Genomic DNA, 12,805 nt, shown 5'->3' with positions numbered 1-12,805 from the left:
GATGATGCTTCCACCAGACACTCCTAATAAGCCTGGTGGAAGACACAAGATGGAATTCCCTCTTGAAACCGCTGTTGCACATGTGGCAATGGCAGTCGCATCTGCAAAGCAGCACCTGACTGAGCAACCAGCTTAGTCCTAGGTTCCGGAAAGGCTAAGAATTCTAACTGGCAGAGCCGCCTTAGCATTTTTGTGTGCAGTTGGCAAACCGCTTTCTGCTCCCTTAATGTAACTGGCTTCTGTTCACAATGATCACACCGCTCTGAGAAAGGCTGGCCTGAGGATTTTGGTGGGTGTTCGTTTTAAGGTGTTTGTGTGGCTTTGCCTTCAGCGTTTAAAGTTAGAAAGTCCTAAAATGTTGGCTTCCTTTCTTTCCATATTTTCCCCATTCTTAGGATAGTTCTTTACAACAGATATTCATTGTTTTTTCTTTTTACATATAGATTCTGTTGGAGCCAGGAGTAATCCAGGATGTGCTAGCAGCTGGTAGTCACCTGCAGCTGTTGGAGCTCCTCAGTTTATGTTCTCACTATCTCATCCAGGTAAGGCTCCTATACCTAATTAACTGACCATTTCCCTTTGACTGCAGACCTTATTTTCAAGGTTAAATCGCATAATTTTGAGTTACGTATAGGAAACGTTACGGAACTAGGATAATACTAGTTCCGTTTGTGGTCAGCGTGCTCTAGTAAGGTTCTGGACTGGAAGTCAAGAGACCTGAATCCTGGCTGTACCACAGATCTTCTGTGAGTTTGGGCTAGACATTGAACCTCTGTCTCCGCATCCACCCTTTGTCTGTCTTGTCTATTTAACTTTCGAGAGAGAGGATGGTCCAGTAGTTAGGGTGCTAGCCTAGGTCTTGGGAGACGTGGGTGCAAGTCCATGTTCTGCCACAGACTTCCTATGTGACCTAGTGCAAGTCATTTACTCTCTCTGTGTCTCAGTTCTTCCTCTGTAAAATGGGGATAATAGCACTTTCTTACTTCATAGAAGTATCATAGATATCTAGATATAGATTGTAAACTCTTTGGGGTAGGGACTATCACTCTTTGTACAATGCCTAGCACAATGCGGCCCCATTACTGACTAGCCCCATGCACTCCTCTAGTATTAATAATGGTACCAATATTTTGAGGCAACAAAATAAATGTTTGTTTATTTGGATTGGCTAAATGAAACAGATTTTGATGGTAGCAAGAGCAGCAGCTTTAAATCACCAATGGCATACACTGTTAAAAGCAGCAATTTCACTTGATTTTTCCCCCCCTTTCTTTATAGTGTTTTTATATTTTATCCACAATCAGACACTTTGAGACAGGGTCAATGGCTTATAATATATGGTAGTGTTAATTTATCTATGAAGTGTAAGTCAATCAGGAAACCACTGTAAATGGTAAAGTAGTGAAATTTTCAATAGTCCGGCATTCGGTGAGTGTACAGAATGACTGTACATTATTCTTAGAGAATGAAAGGGGTGTGTAACAGGAAAGGCAGTTAATCAGAGAGTGTAAAGAAAGGGGCTGGGGTGGTTCGGCATGGGGCTCACACTCTACTTTACCTTAGTCCCTCTACTTAGTTGCTTTTCCTGCTGCACCATCTTAATATTTCTCGCATACAACCAATTCATTGTCCATTGCAGTCAATGGAAAGACTCCCATTGGTTTCAGTGGGCTTTGGATTAGGTCCTTGATGTGTAACACAAAGGGGTCAGTGCTATATTGCTGTGCTCACCCAAAAAACAATCTGAAGACGTCCATGCAAGCAGCCTGTCAAATGAATAATAATGATGAACCCGATATTGCAAAAATCCCACTGAGCAAGGACTGCCAGACTGGAACCAACAGGCAAATTATTCTCTCCAGATCCCACTGAAGTCAAAGGGAGTCTTTCCTCTGACTAGAGTGGGAGTAGGATCAAGCAGTTAGTTGCACCTATATTAATCAAGAGTAGTTGGAGTTACCCTCACTTATACCTCTTTTACAAACAGTGTAAAATCATGATTTTCATGACTCAGGCTCAAAGTTTGTAAAGGGTTAGGAAAAAATTCTTTGCTCTGACAGCGCTGATATATTTCTATTCAGTAATTTGGGTCAGGCTCAGCTGGTGTAAATCAGCACAGCTGCATGGAAATCAATGTAGCTACACCAGTTCACACTGACTCAGTATTTGGCCCTTGGTTTATTATGTTTATTTACTAAATTTAGGTTCTGCCAAGGGATCTGTACAGGAAGATTTATACCACTAAATCAGCGTCAGAATTCACCTGCATTAATTCCTTTGCAGGGTAGGGTCCATTCATGTAAAGCTATCTGCAAGTGTCACGTCTAATATTAAAACCTCTTTTTAGACATTGACAAAATACATTTTATAACAGTGTAGAGAGAATTCCCACTGTCCAAATCAAAGCTATCAGATTCCTATTTAAAGTCCACATGACACCGATTAATTTAAAAAAATACATAATTTTTTTGGTGGTAATATAAAGGACTAAGAAAAAGGCCCAGATTTTTAGGAGTTGCTACAATCAGCATTGCAATCCCTAACTGATTTAGGAGCCTACGTCTGATTTTCAAAGGTGATTTAGGCACTTAGGAACCAAAAGCTCATTGATAGTCAATGGGATTCAGGCTCCTACATGCCTAAATCTCTTTTGAAAATGAGGTTTAGGCTCCTGAATCAGTTAGGCTTTGCAATGCATAGCAGCACATAAATATCTTTAAAAATGTGAGCCTTAGTTAACCAGGCCACCTTAAAAACTGCTGCCGGTGGGACCCAGCAAGTATCTCCAGGTGTGACTCCACTCAGTATGATGCAAATGGTAAGGGATGGGGAGTGGAATAATCCCTTCCCACACTTGTCTTTTTCTAATGTGGCTGTCGGATCCCTGGGTGCTGCATTATTCTCGGTTTACCATGGCATTGGATTTCTTTCTTTCTTTCTTTCTTTCTTTCTTTCTTTCTTTCTTTTTGTTTTGAATTGTTGAGATATTGAGCTTTAGCTCAGCATAGCCTAAGGAAATACATTATATTGAACGTATCTAGTTTATTATTGCTGTGTGATGCTGATGCAGAGTTTTTGGTTATTGGGATTTTCTGTAATTTTTGGGTTGGGTGTAGCACAACCTTCTTGAGGGTGTTTTTAATAATAGCTTTCCTTGTTTCTCCCTAGATATTCTTAAATTTTTGCCAACACGGGCATTCAAGATTAACTGTCTGACTCCATTCCTTCCACCTGAATATGAGCCCAATTGAACTCCCATAGATGTCAATGGGAGTCTTTCTGTTGATTTCAGTGGGAATTAGACTGGGCCATTGTTTTAAATTAAATAAATTAATGGAGATATCCTATCTCCTAGAACTGGAAGGGACCTTGAAAGGTCATCGAGTCCAGCCCCCTGCCTTCACTAGCAGGACCAAGTACTAATTTTGCCCCAGATCCCTAAGTGGCCCCCTCAAGGATTGAACTCACAACCCTGGGTTTAGCAGGCCAATGCTCAAACCACTGAGCTATCTTTGGAGATACAAAGAAAAATGTTATTCTGATTCTCTTTTCACTTACTCTAATACAAATCAGAAGAAATTCCATAACGCTCAGTGGAAATAAACCAGTGTAAAACCAGTGTGAGCGAGAGGAGAATTTGGCCCCAAGTTCACTGCAATTAGTTTTCTGCAAGATATATTCGATTCATTTGACTCCAGTGTAGATGCCAGTTCTCTTAGAATGACTAACTTAGAACAAGTTATTGAATCTGTTGATAAATCTCACAAAGATTTCTATAACAAATTGCTTGAATCACAAACACAAGTCAAGAGTATGAAATCACTAATACGAATTTCTGATTAAAGATAATGTTATATGAAACAGAATAAACTTGAGACCCTGGGACAGTTCTTCAAAATTATGTAATGGACATATCTTAGAAATTTCTGGTCACACTGTGGAATCAAGCTATATGATATTTCTGGTTCACTGAATGAACTTTTCTATTTCTATGTTTCACATATTACCACCAAATTCTTTTACTCCTACCGTGGATTCCATGTTTTTATCTGGAAAAATCTTTGTTAATTTAAGATCAACAACTGATTGTGAAAGAAGTATGAATTAAGTTTAGAAGTCTAAATGGAACATAGTTTTAAATGGTAAAGTTTATATTTTTGCCTAACATGGGAACACAAGTATTCAGTCAAAAATGAAGGAAGTTCCTTGTTTTAAGGCCAGAATTCCATGTTCTCTTGACTTTTGCATAGATAAGATAAGAACATAAGAATGGCCATACTGGGTCTGACCAATGGTCCATCTAGCCCAGTATCCTGTCTTCTGACTGTGGCCAGTGCCAGATGTTTCAGAGGTAATGAACAGAACAGAGCAGCTAATCTAGTGATCCATCCCCTGTCATAGCAGTCAGAGGTTTAGGGACACCCAGCGCATGGGGTTGTCCCCCCCGACCATATTGGCTCATAGCCAGTGATGGACCTGTCTTCCATGAACTTATCTAATTCTTTTTGAACCCAGTTATACTTTTGGCTTTCATAACATCTCCTGACAGTGAGTTCCACAGGTTGACTATGTGTGGTGTGAAGAAGTACTTCCTTATGTTAGTCTTAAACCTGCTGCCTATTAATTTCATTGGGTGACCCCTGGTTCTTGTGTTTGTTAAGGGCTAAATAACACTTCCCTACTCACTTTCTCGACACCATTCATGATTTTGTAGATCTCTATCATTTCGCCCCTTAGTCATCTCTTTCTAAACTGAACAGTCCCAGTCTTTTGAATCTCTCCTCATATGGAAGCTGTTCCATACCCCTGATCATTTTTGTTGCCCTGGTCTGTACCTTTTAGAATTCTAAATATATTTTTTTGAGATGGGGCAACAAGAACTGCATGCAGTATTCAAGGGGTGGGAGTGGCATTATGCATTTATGTCAGGGCATTTTCTATCCTAATACTCTGTTAGCTATTTTGACTGCCACTGCACACTGAGCAGATGTTTTCAGAGACCTATCCATGATGACTCCAAGATCTCTTTCTTGAGAGCTAACAGCTAATTTAGACCCCCATCATTTTGTATATGTATTTGGGATTATGTTTTCTAATGTGCATTACTTTGCATTTCACTCTATGCTTTCTTTCACAGATAGTCCCACTCCCCCACCAGCACGACATACTCTGTCATTCCTATATATTTTGTACCCTGGTATGATTGTGTCCCATTGATTATCATAATTCCACCAAGTTTCTGTGATGCTTATTATATCAATATCTTCATTTAATATCAGACACTCAAGTTCACCCATCTTAGTATGTAGACTTCTAGCTTTTGTATATAAGCACTTATAAAATTTGTCAATATTTAATTGCCTGTCTTCATGTGATGTAACTGAATGGGACTCTTTTTTGTTTGACTGTTTCTCTTCAGTTTCTACCTGAACTTTATCAACTTCTGTCCTCTCCTCTTTGCTGGGATATAGAGTAAGGGATGTGTCTCTCTGAACCATGTGCTCCTCCACACCTGTAGGCTTTCACCCAGCTCTTAGTTTAAAAATTCCTCTACTCATCAGTGTTGTATATTGCACTGCCTCAGCTTCCCCTTCAACAGACCTTTCTCTGCCAGCGCCCTACACCTTTTTCTTTTCTTTCCAGAACACAGTTCTATTTGTCTAATCTATCTAGGTGCTTGCGATCCCCATCATTGTAATATCTGATTGCTTACTAAGTATGGAGGGGAGGGATAGCTCAGTGGTTTGAGCATTGGCTTGCTAAACCCAGGGTTGTGAATTCAATCCTTGAGGGGGCCATTTAGGGAACTGGGGTAAAAATCTGTCTGGGAATTGGTCCTGCTTTGAGCAGGGGGTTGGACTAGATGACCTCCTGAGGTCCCTTTCAACCCTGATATTCTATGATTCTATTTAAAAATTGAAATAACAATAGAAATCTCTCTCAGCCATCCCAGCCTTCAGAAGAAATAGTTTTGTTTATAGTTTTTTTGTTGCTTCTGTGTGTGAGAGATCGCAAATTACTGAGGGAAAGTTAAGTTGAAGAGATGAGTTTTGTATTTAGACCTGAAGGTGGTGAAGTCCATGGTCACTTTTATCTCTTGTGGGAATGCTCTCCATAATCTAGATCCCAATCCTGTGAGATTTCTGTCTCCTGGACTCACAAATCTTTGTGTCTCACCCAGCCCAAACTGGTTGACAGTTTTGGCTGGGATTTCCCAAGGAAATTCAATGGCACTTGGTGCTAAATCTTGTAGGTTTCTTTAAAAATCCCAGCCTTCATGGTCCCAGTGGAAAATAGCTGAAATAGGAGGCCATAGCTTTGGAGTAGCTAAGGGAAATATCACAGAGGGCTTTGAATATCCAGACACAGATCTTAAACTGGACTCTGTATTCAATGGGAATTCACTGCAGAGAATAGAGTATTGGGTGATGTGCTCAGTTTGTTGCTAAGCTGATGGGTCACTGCGTTTTGCATCTGTTTATTATCTCATCAGGTGTGTGGCTTCATTCTTAGATATAAACTACAATAATAAAGTCTGGAGGCCACAAATGCTCACTGTGGCTAGGTCTATGTCTGAGAAGATGGGGTTCAGTCTTGTGGCCAGTTGTAGATGGAAGTTGGTGTTTTTTTCTGCCATGACTATTTAGGCCAGTAATAGGAGTGAGGAGCTCAAGAGAACTTCCAAGCTGCGAACTGTTTGAACAATGTGAGGGCATATGTCCTTAATGATGGGGAATGCTTATTGAGAAGACAAGTTCTTCAGCTCTTCTTATCAGTATCCGCCCACTTTGCCTCGGTTCAGCTTTAGCCAACTGCTCATCAGCCAGGTGCTGATTTCAGCCAGGCATTGATAAAGCTGAGAAATGACACATTGGGGATGTAGAGCTAGGTGACTTCTCCGTACTGTGGACCTTGAGCCTATGCTGTCTCACTAGCTCTCCCAGTGGCTTCATATAGATGCTGAATAATATGGGGAAGAGGAGAGAGCCTTGTGGAGCTCTGTAGATCCGGGCTTTGTTTCAGTCTCAGAGGAAGCACATGATAGAAATCATTTCACAGTATTACCATTCGCCTAGTAGTCAGGTCAGGAATATTGGGTAATCACCAAAATCAACTGCTGCAGAAACATTCAGCAGGATGAGAATGGATATATTTATCTTGCCTGTGTACTGGGAGAGAAATGCTGTCTCTGTACCATACTAAAGCCTGACTGATGGCAATCAAAGTACTGGCAAATAAAAGGTGTCATTGGAACTTTTTTTTTTTTTTTTTTTTTTTTTTTTTTTTTTTTTTTTTTTTTTTGCTAGCTTTTGATTACCTTGGTAGAGAAGGGAAGTTAGACATTGGACAGTAATTTGGACTGTTGCATGTTTTAGCACATGTGGTTCATTCTCCTCATCTGAGGACGTATTGACAGTCCTTATATGTAGGGATCCCAAGTGTTTTCTGCTCTTTTAATATCCAGGAAGGGCAGAAGTTCTAGTCACATGCGGTGGCCCTGATTGCCATTCATGCTTCCTTGATTGTTGGAATTTTTGATCTATTCCCCTCTGAGAAGGTAAAACCTGATGCCAAAACTTACTTTTGGTTTTAACTGCTTGGAATTGCCCAAGGGCATGTCTACACTAACTGGTAGATCAGCACTGCTGCAATTGATGCAGTGAGTGTCGATTTAGTGGGTATGGTGAAGACCCGCTAAATCGATGGGAGAGCACTCTCCCATTGATTTGTGTACTTCACCTCCCTGAGACGTGTAAGGGAAGTTGATGGGAGACACTCTCCCGTCAACACAGCGCAGTGTAGCCACCACAGTAGGTGGATCTAACTACGTCAACTTCAGTTACGTTATTCATGTAACTGAATTTGCGTAAGTTAGATTGATTTACCACGGCAGTTTAGACCAGCCCCAGGAAAGAGCATGTAATGTTTATCTCTCTCATTGGTCTGTCTAGGTGTTTATACCAAATTTGTCATCATGGAATATGAGCATCTTACAAGTGACCTGTCCATTTCCTTCCACTGACTCTCAACTATTTACATTTATTTATATATTTTTAAATTATATATTTTCTATTTTTTTTTTCAAATGGAAAGGGCTACAATGAAATCTGCTGGTGTATGAAAAAAGAGGGGTTTTTTGTTCATCTTGTGATTCAGGGCCAGAGTTTGATAAGGTATTAAATCTTCCTTATCCACCCCCTCCATCTGGAGTTGTGCCCATAGCACACTCCCAACCTACACTAAGATACACTCCTAAAAAGAGACATTAATTCTTACACCAGAGATTGAGAGCATCACCTCTGTATTGCTAGCAGTCCAAACTCATGTGGGAATTTAGCTTCTGGGTTTTTCATATAGAGCAAATTAAACTCCTGGAAAAAAATCTGAAGGTCACCAAGCAACCAAGACATACTTAGTATGACTGAGTTTTTAAAAAATACATGTATATTACAAAGTGATGCTGTATAAGAGAGCCATCACCATGAAGGCTAAGCTCACCAGCTTTCTCCAGTGGAGGGAATGGGTGACCCTTTTCAATGTCAAGAATACATCAGATGTATGCAGGAAAAAATAACAACCCAGTTTACAGTTCCCTTGTTTTCACCATTATGCAGCCAGTGGCTGCTGTGCTGAACCAGCAATTCTAGAAAGAGTATCATGTTCTGTCAGTTGTTGACTGGAAGAGCTACCAACAGAAGAACTCATTTACCAGGGCAGAACAAGCAGCTCAAAGACGGCATTAGAAAGTAAGATCTGCTGTGTCTCTGTCTATGCAGCTAAGTACTTAAACTGGGAGACTAAGGGAGGACTGATGATATTGTGCCCCCCTTCCACTCATCTCACTTCCTCTTCCCTTTTTCAACTGCTAGCAATGAGAAAAAGAACTCTGACATACCCATATGATCAGAGTCCTGTTTTTATTGTGATGTGTTACTGCACTGCCAGTTACCTACGTGAGGTGCTCATGGTGGTAGACAAACTACCCCAAGAGCATTAACCCTCATCCACCAGGATGTAACTCAGGTTCACCTGAGAGGTGCAGGGACATTCAATTTATTCTTCCTTGCATTGTCAAGCCTCCTGTGCCCCAAATGGGAGGGCTGGCAATGTTATTGTCACTGCCTTCCCTCAGAGGTTTCTATCAGAAAGAAGGAACAATTTTGGTTTGTGCCTTTGACTTGATAGGAGGAAATGCACTGAATTAATGCTGTCCTGACTGCCCTTGCCACATCCTCTTTCTAACCACAGCCACCCCTTGGAGGATTTCTGCCTTTGGGACCCTTCATGGGCCTTTATGTGGGTGTAAACCTGGACTGAATTGAGGCTCTGAATGTTTAGAGTAATCACATACAATTCTTTTTTGCTTTTATCACCATCTGACCAACACCAAGGTTTCACAGTACATATTTTCTCGGTGTCTTTAGCTGTTACATTCTCCTTACCAAAGGGACAATTACACATACACATGTAATCATATAATTACATAATATCTCTACATTTACCAGCCAATCTCACAATGTACATCCAGGTGCATTGATCTGATAGGAAAAATCATTTGCCTGTATGACAAAAAAAACCCCGAAATGGTAAATGACTGAATTTATTTTAAAATATCCAAGCGGGTGCTGTCAGTACCCACTTCTTGGCAGCAGGTGGCAGTGTAAGTCCATCATTGTCGAGTGGATGAATTAAAGCAAAAATCAGAAAAAATGAAAAGAAAAATTATTTATTTTGTTCCATATTAGTCTTCTGACCTAATCAGTAAAAAAGTCATTATTCACACAACGCTGGGCAATATGCATTGTAATTTTTAACAAATAATAGGAAACTGTTAATGTTTTCACAGGAAATACAGTTCTGTCTTGTGCAGTAATGGTCATTTATCACTGCACTTTGTGAAATCACTCATTTGTTCTAATTTGAATGTAAATGACTCTAAGGTTTTACAAATAAGGTGACAGACTCACATAAATGTAATTGCAGGGTTCATCTCTCTCTTTTTATATATCACTCATTAAGTTATGAATTAAATACATCGTATTAAACCAGGGGCATGTCCAATGATGATATTGTAATGGCAAATTACTCTATGCTATTAGAGGTGTATTTTTTTATTCATGGACATTAATTTGTCATTAAGCGGCATTAGTTTAGCACTTTTATGTGGAAGACGTGACCTGAAAGAGGAGACTTACTGCTGTAATATGAGAGAACAGGAATACAAGTACTTGATCTATGGAGCTTTTTACCTCCTGTAAAGAAACAGAGGGACATTTTATTTAAGTTTCTTTTGATATAAATAATTTTTCCAGTTGTTATTGGACATTGTAGCAAAGATATTTCTGAAAATGGAAGGACTTTGGTTTTACAGTCTTTACTAGTATGGAAAAGCTACAAAGCTACCAAAATAGTTACTATAAATCATTTGTAAACCTAGGAACTTGAAGGGAATGTGGGCCTGATGAAGCTAATGAATGAGTTGGAGTCAAATTTCATCTCTGAAGTATCAGATGTTTGTTAGTTGTCCCCTGTTTCATTTATTTACACTAAACTGGTTAAAACAGAAAGATAAATTCTTATTTTTTCCATTATGAAGTAGATGACTAAGCTTTGCATCCTATATTCTTTTGTATTTTTGAAGCAAAATTATTATTACATTCAATTAGGAGATTTCAAAGGTTGAGCAGGAACGGAATCTTTGTCAAGAATATTTACTGAAAAATAAGTGGCAACTGCATCCTTGAAACAGTTGCACAAATGCAGGACAGTACAGAATGTTTGGCCCAGTATAAGACAGACATTAAAAACAGCCTTTTACATCTTATGCTGCTTTCACAATCTAATTAATAGAGAAGACCATGGGAAAATGGTGGTCTGTTTATTGAGTTGCAGAAATGGACCCAAACCACACAAAACCCCATCAGGATTTAAACACTTAACATCTGGGGATATTTGGATTTAGGGATTTTGATTTGGACCAAAATGGTCTGGAATCTAAACTTGAAACCCTTGTGTATTTGGTGCCTTTGCATTATATAATGTATTTTCTGATGCTTTAATTGTTGCTGTTTGTTATTTTTTAACTGTGCAACGCCGTAAGTGGTTAAAGGAAAAGGGGTGCTTTATAAATAAAAATGACAAGATACTAAGGCCAAAATGTTCAAAAGTAAGTGCAAAAATAGAGACCCCAAATATAAATGTCCAGTTTTGAAGTTTCTTTGTAAATATATATTAAACAATGTGTGGTCTACATTTAAACATTTAATTTCATGGGAGAGAAGAAGAGGAGAAAACTCTTAACTAGAAAGGCCAATGCTGACCGTTTTCCATGGCTCTGCATTAGTAACGGTAAATGTCACAGTGTCTTATCACAATCTATCATCTGTAGTATGTATAGACCTAGACAGTGCCATGTACTGTCCACAATTACATATCAATAGAATTTGCCTTGGGACGCCATTTCTTGCATCAGATCTGTGTTCCAGAATGTAAACTTCTACTTAAAAAAGAAACGTTTCTATCCAGCCTGGTAGTGAAGAAAACTTGAAAACCAGAACAAAATGTAAATCTATGCAGTCTGCAGTCTTCAACCAATGTGGAATAATAGCTCTGTGATGTGTAAACTGTCCCCATTCATCTCAATGGGTTTCTAATGGTCAGATTTAAAGATGACGATTTAAATATCAATATTAACTATTTCATTACAGATTATTTTAGCAGAAACAGACAGCTAATATGTTTATCCCACAATCCAAAACTGTCTCCTGTGCCACCCAGATGCCCAAAGCCCTGGCTGTCCCCCATTTTCAATCTAATTATTTCAAAACCTTGCTTATTAATTTGAATGAAGCATAAAGCTGCTGCAGAATTTCCCATCTGCTGCAGCAGAGTGTTGCAGAACCTATGGATCTTGTCACAGAATTTAGGTCTAGCTTGCTGTGGAGTACATGTGGCCTTGGATGTGGAAAGATGTGTACCTCTGCTCTGTTTTATAGAACTAAGTCTGCTCTGAACCTAAGTATTTCTAAATTGGCACATTTTGCATTTGGTTACAATACATACAACAGTTATGACATTCGAACTGTTGACATCAAAGAACAGGGAGGTAGGTAGGTCTCAAGCAGAAGGGAAAAACATATGGAATTCTCTCCACATATTTTGTGTGTGTGTATAATTTGTATATGTTCTTTGGAGCAGAGAGACAGTGGTAACAAGCTATTCACTAAATTTCTAAAATATGGGACAAAGTATTTCAGGAGGAGATTTTCCAAGTAACTAGGGGAAGTGAGGTGTCTAACAACTATTCGTGCCTTGAAAATCTCCCCCTTATTTACTTGGAACCCTATCTAATCTAATTATATATTTATAAGATCCCCATCATTATAATATCTAAACACTTCTGCCCAGTGTGAAGAAAGTGTTGTAGCTACCCCAAATACATACATATGAGGTCTCAGTTCTGAAAACACTTTATTCACGAAACTCCTATTGGCTTCAAAAGGAGTTCTGTGTATGAAGGGCTAGGAGGCTTGGGCCCACAGTACACACTTCAAAAGCAGTATTAATGTGGTTTTCTGTTCTGGCACTCCAGCCTCCACAATACCTGCACAAATTATTTCTGCTGGGAGCAGGAGCAATCTGTTCAGGGAGTTGAGTGGAGGTTTAATTACTGGATCGGGGTGTATGTATATAAATATGTGGTGCATGCTCCTCTGAACATTAGATTATTATCATTATTTACCATGTGTATTGTGGCAGTGCACAGCAGCCCCGGTAAGGACCAGGGTTCCACTGGGCAATGTGC

General features: G+C 39.4%; 1 protein-coding gene across 2 annotated transcripts in view; it reads left to right on the top strand.

Annotated features, from left to right (window-relative positions):
* The window catches only part of KLHL32 (kelch like family member 32), a 142,318-nt gene that overhangs the window by 66,459 nt on the left and 63,054 nt on the right, over positions 1-12,805 (top strand). For both annotated transcript variants that reach the window (XM_029912261.1, XM_026652917.1), the window contains exon 4: positions 444-542. In XM_029912261.1, coding sequence (XP_029768121.1) covers positions 444-542 — 99 coding nt within the window. The remainder of the gene's footprint in view (positions 1-443; positions 543-12,805) is intronic.

The sequence above is a fragment of the Terrapene carolina genome, unplaced genomic scaffold (genome assembly GCF_002925995.2).
Source record: "Terrapene carolina triunguis isolate 2854851 unplaced genomic scaffold, T_m_triunguis-2.0 Scaffold42, whole genome shotgun sequence".
In the NCBI taxonomy this organism is placed as follows: domain Eukaryota; kingdom Metazoa; phylum Chordata; order Testudines; family Emydidae; genus Terrapene; species Terrapene triunguis.
This window is presented reverse-complemented; position numbering and strand designations above follow the sequence as displayed.